This window comes from Ailuropoda melanoleuca, chromosome 3, assembly GCF_002007445.2.
Source record: "Ailuropoda melanoleuca isolate Jingjing chromosome 3, ASM200744v2, whole genome shotgun sequence".
NCBI lineage: Eukaryota > Metazoa > Chordata > Mammalia > Carnivora > Ursidae > Ailuropoda > Ailuropoda melanoleuca.
The window spans coordinates 39,577,561-39,596,486 of record NC_048220.1 but is presented as its reverse complement, the minus strand read 5'-3'; the positions used below and the strand labels follow the sequence as shown (position 1 = coordinate 39,596,486).

Here is an 18,926-nt window from a genome sequence, read left to right as displayed (position 1 = left end):
GCCTGGCTCATATTAAGCTTCATAAATGGTAGTTATCATTGGCGTTTAGGTACCCTGACCTCCATTGTCTTATACCTCTCACCTCTTAGAGCGCTTATTAGAAAAGTGCCTGCTTCAGGGTTTATTGCTATTTTTTATACATCAGAACAGTTTAGAGAACCGGAGATAATATTGAGAAGATAGACATTTTTTTCTCTGTCACTATNACAATGCCTGGCTCATATTAAGCTTCATAAATGGTAGTTATCATTGGCGTTTAGGTACCCTGACCTCCATTGCCTTATACCTCTCACCTCTTAGAGCACTTATTAGAAAAGTGCCTGCTTCAGGGTTTATTGCTATTTTTTATACATCAGAACAGTTTAGAGAACCTGAGATAATATTGAGAAGATAGACATTTTTTTCTCTGTCACTATCTATCTTCTATTCGAAACTATATCTTAATTCTGCTCTCTTTTCTATCAACCCCACTTCTTGATCCTTAGGCAACTATCCTCAGTTCTTCTTAGTCATTACTATTTCCTGCTGTGATATTTGCTGATTGCTAAAATGTTTAAAAGGTTAGATGATGAGAACACTGTATTTTAATGGCAGATATTTGAAAATTAAAATCTTTCCTGACCCTAAGAAGAAAACTTTCTAGCAACCAGGAGGAGGTAGGGAGTTAATATTGAGGAATATATGTGTGCCAGGAAGGGGAGAATCACAGCCAAAGAATGAAGAAAGTTCACCTTCTACCTGAGAGCTACACATATCTTTTCATGAAAATTCTTATTCTAATTTAGTGTTAATTTAAAAGCTAAACTTTGAAAAGAGGACGGATTCTATTTTAAAGAAGTTCAAAATTATTTTTAGCTCAGAATTCTATTTTGACTCACTATATTTTTTTATGCTGCCACAGTTTTAAAAGTTTGTCCAGTGATTTATTTATTTTTTTTTAAGATTTTATTTCTACCTGAGAGCTACACATATCTTTTCATGAAAATTCTTATTCTAATTTAGTGTTAATTTAAAAGCTAAACTTTGAAAAGAGGACGGATTCTATTTTAAAGAAGTTCAAAATTATTTTTAGCTCAGAATTCTATTTTGACTCACTATATTTTTTTATGCTGCCACAGTTTTAAAAGTTTGTCCAGTGATTTAATTTANTGGGGCTCGATCCCGTAACGCTGGGATCACGCCCTGAGCCGAAGGCAGATGCTTAACCGCTGTGCCACCCAGGCGCCCCTGTCCAGTGATTTAATTTGGAAAGGTTACAGATACAAAGTGTTTAGTGCTTATGAATCTCTTATAGCTTTCTCTCTCAAAGATGGAATTTTCAGCTCCACACTGCTCACTGCTTTTTCCTACCAACCTCAGGTGTATCTGCTCTGTTGGTGGTGATATGGGTTTTCTGCCACTGTTTCTTATAAATTAGTTGCCCCTCTAACTCCCTTAACTTTCTGATAATTTGTCTCCATATTCCTCTGTGTTCTGTATGTAGATAATGTTATCATCAGCAAATAATGACAGTTTTGTTTCTTCCTTTTCAATCCATTTATCTTCAATATCTATGGGTGAGTTTGTCTTATTAAGGTATCTAGGACTTATAGTTTACTCTTGACTAGAAGTATTGATAATGAACATTTGTATCTTGTCCTTCACATAAGATATTTCTAATATTTCAGCTTATATCTTTTTAGCTCTCTAATTTTATGTTAAGCCACCCATCCACTGATATTATTGAACAATTTGTACGTTGACTTTTTAAAAAGATTTTATTTGTTTATTTATTTTGAGAGAGAGAGAGAGACAGAAAGCATGAGCAGGGGCAGAAGGACAGGGAGAAGCAGACTCCCCACTGAGGAAGGAGCCCGATGCGGGATTCGATTCCAGGACCCTGGGATCATGGCCTAAGCTGGAGGCAGACACTTAACCAACTGAGTCACCCAGGCACCCCAATCCATTGACATTTTAATTTAAAAAGTTCTGTATTTAGTTTATCCCTTTGTTGTCTAGGCAAGATCATAGGTTTCAGGCTGAGGTTGGCAAGGACTCAAGTTATGGCTTTCAAACTAAACAAATATCTGACCTTAGGCCAATAATTGCTACTATCAGCCTCCATTTCCTCAGATGTAAACTGGAGTTAATGCTAGAAATCCTTTATTTAAGAAACATATTAATTACAATATTCAACTCAATTTAATAGGAACTTTATAAAATGAGAAGTATTACTTTAAATTTACATTTTCTTAAAGGGAAAATGCAAACATTTTGCCATATCACTGCCTACTTTGTTACTTTTCAGCATCTTAAAGTCTAAGATTAAATCTTCTTCACATAAGAATGTAAAGATTCTTGGGATGCCTGAGTGGTGCAGTTGGTTAAGTGTCCGACTCTTGCTTTCTGCTCAGGTCATGATCTCAGCTCAGTGTCCTGAGTTGGAGCCCAGCATTCAGCTCAGCATTCAGCAAGACTCTGCTTGGATATCCCCTCCCTTCCTTCCCACTCACGACAGTCAAGCTCTCTCTCTCTCAAATAAATAAATAAATCTTTTAAAAAATAATTGAAAGATTCATAAATATTTTTTAGCCTTTGGTAGGTTAGGCCTAATTTCATAGTAACAGGCTACTTCTCATAATCTCTTTTGCATGTGTGAGACTGAGAGTGACATTTCAAGACATGTTGATTCCTTTTTTAAATTTAATTTTCAAACACTAGAAGCTTAGGATGCTCTCCTAAAAGACAGCTAGAAGTTTCTGACAGATGGACATTTAGCACCTGAGTAATCATCCTTCAGGTCTCACGAATCAGTCACTTTGAAAGTTCTATGACATCTTCCGAGGGATTTGGGAATATCTACTCTTTTTAAGTGTATTCATGCTGTATGATCAGATGTGATTTTGTAGTTACTTCAATGATTAAGCAGTATACAGCTTCAAGTACTTATGAATATCTTGTTGCTTTACAATAAAATATGGAAGTACAGTTTTTCTCCCTGAGAGAAATATTTTCTTTACTTACAATAGATGTTTGTCTCCCAGGCATATTTTCAGTATTTCTACATATGGAGTAAGTTATCTCTTCAGTGAGGCAATAGAGTATAGTCTTTTGAAGACATTTTAAGTGAATATTAGGCATCTAAATCTCATTTAATTAAGCCTAAAATTCAACTATGTGCTGTTCTATGAATACAAGTAACAAATCAAAAATCTTTACCATTCCAGCATGGCCTTCCTTGATTTGAATTCATTTCTAAATAGCCTCCACCTTACTTTACCCCAGGCCACTGGTCAGCTGGTATTCCCTAATATGACAAGCTGCTACTAAGGCAGTGTCTTTGCACTTACATTTTTCATAGCCTCAGATGCTGGCTGTCACCCTTACTTCCTTCACTCCCAAACATCATACACTAACTTCTCAATTTGCTTCTATTTGCTTTATAGCACTTAGCCTCATCTGTCATATTTATATATTGGTTTGAGTTTTTATTCTCTTTCTCCCAATTAGAACTGCAGAGCCAAAACTGTACTGTTATATTCAGTTCTTTTCCTCCAGATCTTATGTTTGGCACATATTAAGTGTTCAATAAGCATTAGTTGAATGAATAAATTAATGTTGAGACAATGAAGTAACAGATGTTTTCTATGAAGAGTTAAGATCACATGGGTTACATTCAACATCTGCAGGAGACTCGCACAGTCCTTTTAGTCCCTGTAGAAAGACTCCTTGTGATTTTCAAAATGTTAAAATGTGAAGAAAGAAGTACATTGTTGTAAGGACTAAATAAAATAGGGTATGAAAATTATTTGGAAGAATGCCAAAAGTTAAATATTTGATAAATGCAGTAAACTTTCTTCCATCAGAATTCATCATTTCCTCTTTCTCTGCTGTCACAATGGAAATGTTGGTTTTGGTCTAGTTTAAGGCAAGTCCTTCCATCTGTACCTTAGAGTTTAATCCACTTTTGCCTTCTGAGGGACAGCCTATCATCTATTACTCTCCTTCTTCCTTTCATCTCCTTGATTTCTTCTCTGTTTGCTTCCTGCACATCAACTTACCTGATTCACACAGTTCCCTTTTCATAATTTACACAACGTAACTATATTGCCTTGAGAGGGCCCTTCCTAAAAGGTGGTTCGTTATGCGATATTTACATACTTACCTACCTGTCCTTCTTACAGATTCATAAAAGTATTTGAGTTTCCAGTTCCCACAGTTCCTCTCATCTCTGAGATTTTGCCAGTGCCAATTTTTTCCCAGAATGCATTTACCTTTGATGCTCCCCACGACAAACATATACAGTCATACATACATGTTCATACAAGGTAAAATTAACTGATTCCACCTTGTGCTTGAGGTTTCGGCATTAGCTCCCTCATTGTGAAGACTCACTGACTCTTACAAATTGAATGTTCCTCTCCTCTACCAGACGTTACATATCCCCATCAACACCTATGTTTCACACACACTCCCTCTCTCCCTGAGTTATACTTGTTTGTCTGTTTACTTCCCTTAAAGACACAAAGCTCCTTGAAGGCAAGTATTTTTTCATGTTCATCAATTAAATACTGAAGGCTGCATGGGAACTGACACATAACCAATATTTTCAGCTTGAATTGACAAGTGAAGTAGTGTTGTTAGAAAAGTTACAAGGTTGGTTTCTGGTAGTACTGAAACCTGTAGGGTCAGCCAAGCACTTACTGCTGAATTTCTATCAGTGTGCTAATCAAAGAAAAATGTGCTCAAGTGTAGCATTTCTTAGTTCAGCATTTATCACATATTGCTGTTTGTTTCATATTAGAGAAAAAATTACTAAAAATGACCTAACATATTGGAACAATGGGATAGGAACTTTAGTACTAGTATTTAGAATGGTAATATTGATAATACTACTTAATATATGTATAGATCTTTACAATTCTAAAAGCCCTTAGTATATCCACAGGAAATGCCCTAACCCTGTTTCTGAAAAACATTGAAGACTTGGGTGAAATCTAAGACTCTGAATGCATCCTTTGGATATTTCTAACTAGGCAGCAGTTTAGCTTTGTATAAGACAGTATCTGATGATGAAAATTTCCAACTCTATGCTGACTGTTTGGCATCAGATTGATGCATCCTAACATAACATGTGGATTCAAGTATACTTAGGATATATGCAAAAAGAAAGTTTCATTTAAATCTTCCTCTCATCATGAAGTGAGCAGTGGACCCTTAGTTATCATAACTTACATTTAATTCTGTGTTCTGAATTGAAATGGTGCTTGCTCACTCTTAGTTTTTTATTGACATCATTTCTGCCAGAACTCTTCATCATTATTGACAAGAATGTTCTCCCTTGTTAATTGTCCAGCAGAACATTGAGTGATTGATTGGATTGTTAGGGCAGATTTGAAATGCATTGGCAAAAAAAGGATGGTGGTGGTGGTGTATAATCTCTGTACCATGGTAATGGCACCAACTAACTTATTATTTAGGTTTGTTCAGGAAAAATGCCCTGATCATTTATTGGAAATTTTCACTTTTTATATAGATATGCTGATGATGAGTAGTGAAAGCTTTCAAGGAGGCCCCGTATGAACCCATTAGTTTTTAAAGACCTTCTCAGATTATACCCATTAAACTCCAACATTTATGGTCAATCAGTGGGAAAAGTGGATAATTTATTTGACATATAAGTATGGAAAACTGATGTCCCCATTGAATATTTCCATTTTTCGTTATTTTAAATATGTGTGCGCAACCCTTAGATTAATGAAAAGAGTTTTTAAGTGGAAGACTAGAAATCTCCATTTTTACCCATGTAAGATTTTCTTTTAACATAGAGACAACAAGAATCATAGATAGATAAAGTGTTTCTTTTCATGAGATCTAGACTCTTGAACTAAGTTTGCCAAAGAGTATTTGAGTCACGTTGACAAGTCAACTATGAGAATCTAAAGTAATTTTGCAACTGTATAGTGAAGAAATAGGTCTGGATCGTAGTCATTGACATATTGAAGTCAGCTAAGGAGTTTTTAAAAACACTGTCGTCTGGGTTCTCTCCCCAGAAATACTGATTTTATTTGTTTAGGTGTGGCAATGGTTTTCAAATTTAAGTTGGATTCAGAATCACTTGGCCAACTTGGTAAATGTACAAAGCCCCAAGCTCTATCTGCTTCAAGGAGCTTGGGCTTTTGTATTTTTAACTTGTTCTCTAGGTGATTCTGATAACATCACAGTTTGAAATCACTGGTCTAGGGTTTAACATTAGAAGTTTTTTTAAAGGTCTTCAAAGTGATACTCCTTAGGTGCAACTACGGTTGGAAACCACTGAGTAAAGTCAAATTTAGGATTCTTCCAACTCTTTCAGGAATAATCCCAATTGGTAGCTTTTATTAAGTAGTTATTGTGTGTAATGTGTTGTGCTAAGTATTGTCTCATGAAATAATCACAAGACCCTTTGAGGTGGGTAATAATACTACTTTGCATATGAGAGACATGGAGGGTAAGTAATTTAGGGCTAAGGTCACATGAATAAAAAAGTGGTGGATTGCAACCTAAACTGTCTTACCTCAAAGGTCACACAATAAACTACTATAAGTAATCTTTTGAAATTATAGGAAAAGTTGAAAACTCTCAAATTGGGACATGTTAGAAGGTACTTACATGATTTTCTTTTGAATTTTTTATTGAAGTATAATTCACATACAATATATTTTTGGTTTCAAGTATACTTCATAATGATTTGATATTTTTGTATATTATGAAATGATCCCCACCTTAAGTCTAGATACCATCTGTCACTATACACAGTTATTGACTATATTCCCTATGCTGTACGTAACATCCCCATGACTTACTTTTTTTTTAAAACTGGTAGTTTGTACCTCTTAATCCCCTCCACCTATTTCATCCATCCCCTCAATCCTTCCCCACTCTTGTAACCAACAATTTGTTTCCTGTATTTATGAGTGTGTTTCTGTTTTTTTTGTTTTGATTTCACATATAAGAAATCATATGATATTTGTCTTTCTCCGATTTATTCCAGTTAGCATAATGCCCTCAAGGTCCACTGTGTTGTTGCAAATGGCAGGAATTTCTTCTTTTTTGACTAGCATTCCAGTGTGTGTGTGTGTGTGTGTTTGTATGTGCACATGTGTACATATACATATACATCGTGTGTATATACACCTATCCATAGACAATTATGTTGATTCCATATACTGGCTATTGTAACTAATGCTGTAATAAACATAGGAGTGCATGTATTTATTAAAATTGCTGTTTTCATTTTCATTGAAACATTCAGAAGTGGAATTGGTGTATCATATAGAAGTTCTCTTTTAAAAAATTTTTTTGAGTGATCTCTATACTGTTTTCCATGATTGCTGCACCAATTTACATTCTCACCAACAGTATAGGAGGATTCCCGCTTCTCCAAATCCTCACCAGCACTTGCTGTTTCTTGGCATTTTGATAATAGCCAGTTTGACAGGTTTGAGGTGTTAGCTCATTGTGGATTTGATTTGCATTTTGCCAGTGATTAATGATGTTGAACACTTTTTCATTTGCCTACTGACCATCTATATGTCGTCTTTGGAAAAATGTGTGTTCAAGTTCTCTGCCCATTCTTAAATTGGGTTGTATGTTATTTTATACTCAATTGTCTAACTTCTTTCTGTATTTTGGATATTAATCCTCTTATCAGACGTATGATTCATAAATATCTTCTTTCATTCAGTGGATTGCCTTATCATTTGTTGATGGCTTCTTTTATTGTGCAAATCTTTTTAGTTTGATAAATGATTTTCTTATCTCTCAAAATATACCTGACTTGTAATTATATAGTAAAAACAAAAGAGTCACTTACAAAAAATAAATGGAGAATATAAGAAAAAGAAATTGTTCATTAATTAAAAGAAAGAAGAAAACTGACAGAAGGAGGTTAGGTTTGAATAATTCTATTTATTCTGGAAAGAAGATCACAAACTACTTCTTTTTACTGTTAGTGTTTGAAAAAGGAGATTATGAGTTTCAGGTAGATATTCTGCTGTAGCCTACTGAGGAGAAAGGTGGCAAGAATTTCAGAGTATACAAAAGAAATTTGTATACTTCTTTGAAATGGTTCTAAATAATAATAATGTGATGAATTGGAAAAAATGATTTATACTGCAAACACTTCCTTTTCTCTCCTTTCTTGTTTGGAAAGATACCAGCTCAGTGCCTTCCTAGGCAGAGAAAATTCTTTGGCCACTGCCATTAGTCACACTTGTGTCTATAAAGGGGAGAGAGAATGCCTTAGTCAAGTATGTTTTCAGTGCCACGTAGAGGGAAGTGGTACTTAGGGGACTACCTTGTTCCTCTCAAGACATAGCCTTTCTCAGGCTTTGTACATGGGCTCTGTGGGGAAAATGCCAATACTGAAGTATTGGAGGCGAGGTTTCCTACCTTGAAGGAGAAGAAGGAGGAGGGGGAGGAGGAGGAAGAAAGATACCCATGTAGACTGCCAAGTGTCATTTTTGCAAAGCATTAAATTTAATTGCTCCAACTGAGAGAAGGGAACAGTGAGCAAAGTGAGCATTTATTTTCATTGATGGTATTTCATCAAAGGTTTGTATACTGAGCATTCACTATATGGAGAATTTTGGATTTCCAGCACTCTGGAGAGTCTGAGAGATGGTTCCTGATTCTGGTTCTTTAATATGATATGCATAAAATATACATATTCAAGTGTGTCAAAATTGACTGTGTATGGTAAATAGACTGTGTATGGGTAAAAAAAAAAACTGTGAACAAGCTATTGTAAGCCCTAAATAAAATCATATTTCAAATAATGGATGGTACAATGTTAGTTCCCATAAAGTCTAATTCTAAAATTAAATATAATTTGAAATATAAAAAATGTACAAGAAAAATATGTGTACATATATTGCCCTGAAACTTTCTTGGCTTCTCAAAAATGGCCAATATTGCAGGAAAATACTAAAGGAAGAAAAACAGAAATGGAATTTGGATTTTAGTGCCAAATATGGCTCTGATTTCTGTGGGATAATAGTGATACATGTTTTTAAATGCTTTGGTAATAGAGCTGTGTTCTTCTGCTGGATGTGGCAGAAAGACAAAATTGCAGGCATGCACTGACAGTAGAAACCCCTGCAGATAAACAGAGGTTTGTAATGGAAAAGGTTCTCCAACCTTAACTGTGGCCAGCTATCTCAGCCTTGACAACCGTTCACCTTGATTTCCAGCTAAGACCACTCCTGGGGACCTTAATCACAGAAGCGGCAGCAACATGAGATACTAGCTGGAGGATCTTCAAGAGGAAACAGTGGGCATTCTCCCTGCCATGGGAAAGATCCACACAATATTTAATCCTATGTCAGGGAAAGAGGCTGAAATAATCCTAATATTGGGTCCTTACCCAGGTCCATATTTTCAGCAACCTGCACAAAAACCATTCTGGGCAACTTTTCCAGGTCACATCCCTTATCTTTGGAAGCCCCAGTGTGGGGCTCGTCGTCAACAAGCTGTGAGAATCAGACAGGAACCACGGAACTCCATTTCTCAAAGAAGGCTGAAGCAAGTGGAGGTGCAGAGGAAAGCTCAGGGGCAGTGGGGGGCAGTGGGGGGAGGGAGGCGGGAGCACAGGGAGGGGAAGGATCAGGAGGACAGGTCTGACTTCTGACTGGCTGGGGTGGTTTTGGAGAAAGTCGCAGCTCGGCTCACCAGTCAGGAGCTGTCCAACTTTTCAGCAGCTCTGGTCTCAAGGTTCAGGCGCTCTGGACTGAGGAGGCTGCTACCACTACCGCTGCTGCTTTTTCTGCGTCTAGAGCTGCTAACAATTCCTGCTTTCACCGCAGGCGCCAAAAGGAAGGAAGGGAAGAAGAAGGGGAGAAAGGAGCGACTGGCTGTTGGTGAAGCCCGGCACCGCGGGTCCTAGTATTGGTGAACGGGGGAGCCCAGGAGTGTGTTTCTGCCACAAGCACTGTGGAGGGAGCCCTGTCACGTTCTGTGACCCCTCCCGCTGGCAGAGCCCCCTCTCGGTCGTCCGGAGCCTCTGGTGGCTTCAAGTGGGAAGCTGAGCCCAGCCTCTGTTAGGCTCCAGAAGCGGCGGTGGCAGCAGCAGCAGAATCCGGGAGGCGCTCGGGCTAGCGCGGTGAAACCAGCTGGACAGCAGGGCTCAGAGGCGCGAGACAGGATGGAGGCAGAGGGCAGCAGCGTGCCGAGCCGGACGGGCAGCGACGAGGGCAGTGACGGCGCCGGAGGGGCCACACTCAAAGCCCCCAAGCACCTCTGGAGGCACGAGCAGCACCACCAGTACCCGCTCCGGCAGCCCCAGTTCCGCCTCCTGCACCCCCATCACCACCTGCCCCCGCCACCACCGCCCTCGCCCCAGCCCCAGCCCCAGTGTCCGTTGCAGCCGCCACCGCCACCCCCCCTGCCACCGCCACCACCACCTCCTGGGGCTGCTCGCGGCCGCTACGCCTCGAGCGGGGCCACTGGCCGGGTCCGACATCGCGGCTACTCGGACACCGAGCGCTACCTGTACTGCCGTGCCATGGACCGCACCTCCTACGCTGTGGAGACTGGCCACCGGCCCGGCCTGAAGAAATCCAGGATGTCCTGGCCCTCCTCGTTCCAGGGACTCAGGCGGTGAGTGGAGAGCGCCCCCTCCCCCATTCAGGCAAGGGGTCACCTCCCCAGTTCTCAAATTCTCCTCATTGGTCTATTTATCACTAGCAATCTAGGACCCAGGACTAAATTTTATTCTGGGAGTTGGGGGAGGGAAGGCAGGGGCGTGTCTGTCCTTCCTTGAGAGGTTTAGGATTCACGTGTGTGTAAGAGACCCTGAAAGTATGGTATAAATGTTGTGCATGTGTGTGTGCCTCCGCGTGTGCCTGTGTGTGTAAGAGAATGAAAGAGATTTCCAGTTGCCTCTACCACCCACTGTCCCCTCCCCACCCTTCCATCCCACCCTGGCAAGTGGGACTAAACAGGCAAATTCAGTTTGCTCTGTTGCAGTAGGAGTAAGAGTGAAGGAAAGGGGTGGGGTTGTTGAGCCAGGGAGGCTCCCAGTAATCAGTCCACTCCCCCCAGAGTGAGGGGGGTTGGTGGGGCAGACCTGATGGTGACTGGGAATGGGTGAGACAGCTTGGTCCCAGGATTGCAACTCAAAGCCTGAGAACAACTCAGTTTCTCTTTGTCAAGTCGGGAAGTAAATTGAACAGCTAAAGGGGAGAACAAACACGTGGGTGACTTGGAGAGTTTGGAGCAAAATGTTCAGCAGTGCTCAGGAGAGGGAAGAGGGAGGGATGGAAGGAGGAAGCAACTCTGTGGGAGTTACACTGTGTCGGTATGTGGTGTGTGCTTGCTGTATGTGTATCCATCCAGTTGTCTTTGCAAAATCCCAGGAAGAAAGTACCTCATTTTATTCAGAGCAGGAAAGACATGGAGATTTGATTACAGTGATTTCCCCTTAATGTAAAGTGCTCCGGAAGACAGGGCAAGGAAGCCACATGTCACCCAGAGTTTTAATAGAAGCTAACCGCTCCTATTCCAAGGAAATGAGTAGTGTAAAGAACCAATTACAGCTACTCTGAGAACTCAGCTCAGATTCTTAACTCAGGCATGGAGGTGGAAGTTGGGCCCTTTCCCTGCAACCCAGAAACAGCTCCTTTCTTCCCTGTCCCAGGCCCTCCAAGCAAGGAAAGCTCTGCTCCACACAAAATGCACACAAATAAGGTTTCAGGAGATGCTAGCAAAGTAGAGCTGTCTTTATCTAACCTTAGAGGTGGGAAGCCATTGATGAACTACACGTCCAAGCCATATATCTGGATGATGGGTAATTGTAAACTATAAATCAGGTGGGGGGTGCAGAAATAGGAAAACCTGGCGCTGGGCTTGTTTGTCCAACTGTAATTGACAGTAGCTTGGGTTTATCAACAAACATTAATAGTGTTCAAATGTATGTCTTTCTCCTGGCCCCTCCCTTCCTTCCTCCCTCTGTCTCTCTTCCCCTTTCTCTTTTTCCCTCCCTCTCCCCTCCTATCTCTTTATCTCTTTCTTTTTTATGAGCATGTCTCTCTGTGTGTTGTGTACACTATGGTCAAAGGAAATCCAGCCGAATAGAATATCCAAACCCTGATATGCCCACATGCTCCTCATACCCTTTACCTTCCTCACACCCTTAGGTACTGGACATTTTTTGTGGTGATGTCCTTATACCTGTTAGATAAAAAGAATGAAAATTGTGGTTAATATTCATCAATCAGATCAATTTAAGTTTTGAAGATTGGTGTGATTTAAAACAATCATAGATTAATAAGCAAGTTTCATTTCTATACCTCAGACTGCTAAAGCCCACATGCTGTGTTAACCCTTTGTTTGAGGAGGTGAATGTCCTCCACTTGGGTAGAGCACTGTGGTTGTGGGTCCCCAGTGGTAGAATAAAGGCAAGCATGGCACTTTGTATGTTTGCGCTATAAACATTTGTGAGACTGAGGTTTTAACAAATATTAGATAAAAACAAGAGTTCTAGATTAATCTGTGGGTTGATTGACTTTGTAGTCTCTTAATTAAATTCATTTTTTAATAAAACAATATATCTGAGAGGGTGGAGAGGGAAAATAAGCTAATTGGAGTAGAGGTATTGCATCATTGATTTGAATTTATTTTTTGCTGCGCTTGCTACACTGCTTAATTGTTCTTTTTGAAATTTGTTAATTGAATGGTTCACAGAAAACTAAAGATGTATAATATTTACACATAGCTTCCACTGTAGCTCATCTGATAAATCATTCTCATTCTATTTAAGAATTATTGGACTTAAAATTCTTTACATCACTTATGTATTTCCCAAACCCTCATTTATTGCATGTCAAGCTTTTCCTTAATAGAATTGCTTTTGTAAATAAATGTACTTTTCAAGAAGGGCATGGATATTACTTTCATTCTTTGAGGAGAATGGTAGGAAAGCTTTAAAATTATCAAAAAATCACATTTATTAGCTTATTTGAACCCATTAACAATACTGAAATGAAATGGTATTGTCTCCACTTTATAGATAAGAACATTGAGCCCTAGAGAATATGAGTAACTTGTTCAGTAACACTTTGACTGTGAGTGCCAGAGCTAAGACTGAAACCCCGGTCTCCTGCCTCAGCAAAGACAGTGGGTGCTCCAGAAATAAATGTGCGCAGAACCTGGGCATGTTGACAGCATCAAGAAATATATAAAACCAAACATGAAGTTTATATTGATTGATACCACAGGACATAAAGTCCAAATAAACAAAAAATGAGATATGGTTTAAATCCTTTAAAGAAAAAAAAAGACAACACAAGTTCTGGAAGCAATGAGAAATTTTAACTTTTATTTTATTTTATTTTTTTTAAAGATTTTATTTATTTATTCGACAGAGATAGAGACAGCCAGCAAGAGAGGGAACACAAGCAGGGGGACTGGGAGAGGAAGAAGCAGGCTCACAGAGGAGGAGCCTGATGTGGGGCTCGATCCCGTAATGCCGGGATCACGCACTGAGCCGAAGGCAGACGCTTAACCGCTGTGCCACCCAGGTGCCCCTTAACTTTTATTTTTAACTTTTGAAATCCTGGCTGTTAAACTGGAGTCGATTATCACAAGAGAGGCTAATCAGTATATTTCCTGACTTTGTGCCTTGCATATAATACAATAATAAATGTAAAACAATGCTCAGAGAATTAATCAGAGCACTTCATGTTGTTTTCAGTGATCTAAAAGGTAACAGAAGTGTGAGACATGTACAAAGTGTGTGTGTGTGTGTGTGTGTGTGTTGATATGTGCATGTGCCATTATTCAAATGGAGGGCTTAAGTTGTCTGTCAAGTTAATGTCTCTGAAAAGCCCTCATGGATGGATGGATGAATGATTCCCTATGGACTACCAAGAAAAATATGTCCTTTAAAAGGCTATTTTTAGCATATGCCCTAGCATTTCCAGATATTATTATTGTCTTGACTAAAATTTTGAAAACTACAGTATGAGAAGCAATGGGAAAGAGGTATACTTGGTTTAATGAGGAAATTTGTAACATAGAAGGAAGCAATCCTCACACATTTTGTGGTGAATTCTTTGATTCTATGGAAGATATAGGTATGTGAAATAAATTTTATATTAAGTTATGTCTAAGAAGGTAGATTCATTTTTCAATCTTAACATAAAAGTGATTTGAAATAATAAAATTACAAGGAATGATTATGTTACCAAGAAAACCAAATAAGATATTAAACCCTTATAAAAATATGTCAAATTAATCACTTTGATAGTTCTTCAAAATGTAAAATTGTTCAACTGAACAGATAAAAGGATTTAATTATTTCTTTGACTTCTTTTTACATAACAAAATATTTTCCTTATCAGTAACGTCCATTTCCAAATCTATGTTCTCCTTTTTTAAAAGATTTATTTATTTATTTACTTATTTATTTATGAGAGAGAGAGTGAGGGAGCACAAGCAGGGGGAGGAGCAGAAGGAGAGGGAGAAGCAGACTCCCTGCTGAGGGAAAAGCCCAGTGGTGGGGCTCGATCCCAGGACCCCAGGATCATGACCTGAGCTGAAGGCAGACGCTTAACTGACTGAGCCACCCAGGCACCCAGGAACTATCTAGTCTTAATAACAAATTAATGGTCAACATCATTCATCATCAGGGAAATGCAAATAAATCCACAGTGAGATCACGCCTTATACCTGTCAGATTGGCTATTATAAAAAAGAGAAGAAATAACAAGCACTGGAGAGGATGTGAAAAAAAGGGAACCTTTGTACACTGGTGGGAATGTTGATTGGTGCAGCCACTATGGAAAACAGTATGGAGTTACTCAATAAATTAAAAATAGAATTACCATATGATCCAGCAATTCTACTTCTGGGTATTTATCCAAAGAAAATGAAAACACTAATTCTAACAGATATATGCATCCCAATGTTCATTGCAGCATTATTTACAAAAGCCATGATATGGAAACAACCTGAATGCCCACTGATAGATAAATGGATAAGAAAATTGTGATGTATATGGCTATAATGGAATACTATTCAGCCATAAAAAAGAATGAAATCTTGTTATTTGTGACATGCACAAACCTCAACAGCATCATGATAAGTGAAATAAGTCAGAGAAAGACAAATACAATATCATCTCTCTTATATTTGGAATCTAAAACAACAAAACAAAAACTAAGCTCACAGATGAAAAAAACAGGTGGTGGTTGTCAGAGGTGGGGTTGGAGTGAAAGAAATGAGTGAACCGTTGTTTTGTTTTGTTTTTAATTTAAATAAATTGAAAAAACAGTTAAAGTTGGAAATTCAAATAGCATAGATGATTGCTTGGGTATTATGAAAACACTCTACATGACATAAAAATAGCAAGAAGGTGACATTTGTTTTAATTATTTCAGAAGAAAAATAGATAAAAACTATAATTGTACTCAATATAAATCCCATGCATCATATAAAATATTTGACAGGAGGCTTTTATTTTTTAATTTTTATTTTTTAAAAGATTTTATTTATTTATTTGACAGAAAGAGACAGCCAGCGAGAGAGGGAACACAAGCAGGGGGAGTGGGAGAGAAAGAAGTAGGCTCCTAGTGGAGAAGCCTGATGTGGGGCTCGATCCCAGAACGCTGGGATCACGCCCTGAGCTGAAGGAAGACGCTTAACGACTGCACCACCCAGGCGCCCCGACAGGAGCCTTTTAAATACATTAATATATATTAAATAAAAGGAAATACTAATTATTATAATTATATTGCAATATTGAAATACTAAAAAATCAGGTTTTTGCTTTTCCATTCTGAATTGTAAATTTTTCCTTGTTTCTAGTAATTTTGTTAATTTTTTTTAAAGATTTTATTTATTTATTTGACAGAGAGAGACAGCCAGCGAGAGAGGGAACACAAGCAGGGGGGAGTGGGAGAGGAAGAAGCAGGCTATTAGTGGAGGAGCCTGATGTGGGGCTTGATCCCAGAACGCCAGGATCACACCCTGAGCCGAAGGCAGACGCTTAACGACTGCACCACCCAGGCACCCCTGTTAATATTTTTTAATGTATTTTTTCTTCATGAAAAATGTGATGGTGATCTAAGTTCATCATGCAAAATTTTAGTTTTACATCATCAAAATGACTGAAAACTAACTACACTTTAAACTGACTACATTAGTTAATCTAAGACTTTGGATTTTAGGAAACAGTAATTTTTTTAATGTTAGATAACTGACATAAGGTTGCCATCTTTAAATTTTAATAAGTGAAGACATTAAGTTTATTTAATCAGCAAAAATTATGCTAAAATTCGTATCTTTCTCATTTCCTAATATTACCAAAGCAGTGTTAGATTAATGAGATCTCCAAATATTGGCAGAAGGGACCACTGCAGAAGACAAAACTTTTTTCCCTTCCAAATTGGATACATTCATATACACACAGACATACACACATAATGATGAACTGGTCACTAATTTCTATTTGCAAACTTTAATATGGGTTTGGAAGAGTATCTTAGGGAAGGTTCTTAAGCATCACGTAGAATAGTAATCTAAAAAAAACTAAACCCTTTTAGCAACTTTGGGTAGTTATTCAAAGCTCTAAAGTCTAACATGAGTAAAATTTTGTCCCTCTCACAGCTTATTATCCATCTACATGTTTAAAAATATACAATATGTGAGTCTGTAACTTCAGTGCTGCTAGTCCTGGCTCATAGCAGGAATGTTGCTAAGGGATTATACCAAATAGCACTGTATTATATTTCAAAAGATGTTGTGGTTATTTTTACTCCAAGAAACATTTTTCTACATTTAAAAATAGGAAATTAATTTTTCCCAAGGAAGAGGGCATTTCACATTATATTTTAAAAGTCATCAACTAAATTGACTTGACCCCATACACACATATACCACCATCACTATGATCTTCACGACGCCATCTTGGAGATTAAATGAAAAATAAGGTATGCTTTGTCTTAATAAGCATTATAGTACCATCTATGTCAGAGTGTGTTATCACTATTCATCTAGTGGTCTCAAGTGAGTGGTATCCTTAGATTCTTCCCTCTCTGAACTTGTAGATCTTAGAGACAACCAAGATCTTTTTACTCCCCACCTCAGAAATATCTCATGTGTTTCTCTATTGCCACTTCTCTAGATCAAGCCCTTATCATCTGTTCTAAGCCTTTAATATCTCCTGACTCCAGTCTTTTTTATACTCCAGACCACCTAATCTCATCATCCCCTTGTCTGAAATCCTTGGATGATTTCTTTTCACCTGCAAGATAAAAATCTAGATTTCTTAGTCTGACTCTTCAAAATGGCAGCCCAGTTTATCTTCCTCACAGAAAGTCTTCCTATTCATCCTCTTCCTTAAACCCCGTGAAATCACTACACTCAGCTTCTTGCCATGTGCTGAGCTCTCTGTGCCTTTTAACACCTCTTTCATTTTGAACCTGTTTATTCCTTCTAGACTGCTTTCCCTATACCCTACACCACCCCCCCCATTACCTATTTGGAAAACTCACAAATATCCTTTCAAATTTAAACCATTTGTGTGTATGGTCTTACAAGCAGAGTAATATTTTTCTCTTCAGGACTTTCACATTGCATTTTGTATATATCTGTACTCTAGCAATTACCAATAGCAACTGTATATCTGTCTCCCCCATTAAGTATATTAGGATCTCGTAAAGTGTGTGGTCTATATAGGTCCTCAATAAATGATGAACCTTTAAGTGTAGAAATAATAATAATAATGAAACCTTGCCTCTTCAGTTAATGCTTACTCAGGCACAATGTATTTGGTTTCCTTAATAATCTGTGTGAAGTAAACAGAACTAGTGATATTTTGCTCATTTTATAGGTAACCAAAGGGAATTCTCAGAGAAATAGATGCATGCATGTTCAAAGAAAGAACTCAGGCTTCAACCTTAAAACTGAGAGTATGGGGATCTTTTCATCACATTGTTAGATAAGTATGGGATGGTATTAGATGAGAGGAAGCCCACCATTTGACTAAAACTATGAAGACAGAGAGAAATTATAATAATTATGAAGAGAGGTAGTAGTCATTACAATCCAGATTGTAAGAAAACAACATCAGGATGAAAATTTGATGGAATAAAGTCTCCTTTTTTATTTTGAGGGGTGCTTTTACAGAACTAATTCTTAACTTTGGGTTAAGAGGATCAATTAGGTTTGGGGAAAGGTACACATTTTGGGGAGAACATTCATGAGATTCTCAACAAGCCCTTGATCCACAAAATTTAAGACACTATGTTCTAAAGTGAACTAAGTTATTGGCTGATTCACTAAGGGAACAATTATGAGAAATGGTATACCAGTCAAATGATATTCTCATTGGAGTGGCTGATAGTAATTCGAAATGAAATTTTAGAACAATGCAACACTTTAGACAGAAAAGGTCACAGGCTTATTTAAAAATAACATATCCCCAGTGGAATTTTTGGGAATTAATTGACTTAAAATTTGATTAAAAATATGTGTAAGAATAGTAAAGAACACTTGGAAAAAAAGAAAAAGAAAAAAGATGTTTTTCTCTGTAAGATACAAGAACAGGGGCACCTGGGTGGCTCAGACAGTTATGCATCCAACTCTTGATTTCAGCTCAAGTCATGATCTCAGGGTTGTGAGATTGAGCCCCACGTTGGGCTCCACGCTCAGTGCAGAGTTTACTTGAGATTCTCTCTTTCTCTTTCCTTCTGCCCCTCTCCCATTCACGCCCCCTCTCTCTAAATAAGTAAATAAGTAAATAAATAAATAAAATCTTTAAAAAACCAGAACATATAGTCTTTTAATTCAAATGATGTGATATTAGTTTGGGAACAAACCAGTCATTCTGTGGAACTGAATAAAGGGTCAAACATGAGACCCACATATATGTGGAAATGTAGGATTTACTAAGGGCAGCATTCCAA

General features: G+C 38.1%; 1 protein-coding gene across 1 annotated transcript in view; it reads left to right on the top strand.

Annotated features, from left to right (window-relative positions):
- The first annotated feature begins 9,649 nt into the window (after positions 1-9,649).
- The window catches only part of PDE4D (phosphodiesterase 4D), an 854,127-nt gene continuing 844,850 nt past the window's right edge, over positions 9,650-18,926 (top strand). Inside the window, exon 1 of the mRNA XM_034656261.1 lies at positions 9,650-10,617. Coding sequence (XP_034512152.1) covers positions 10,163-10,617 — 455 coding nt within the window. The 5' untranslated portion in view covers positions 9,650-10,162. The remainder of the gene's footprint in view (positions 10,618-18,926) is intronic.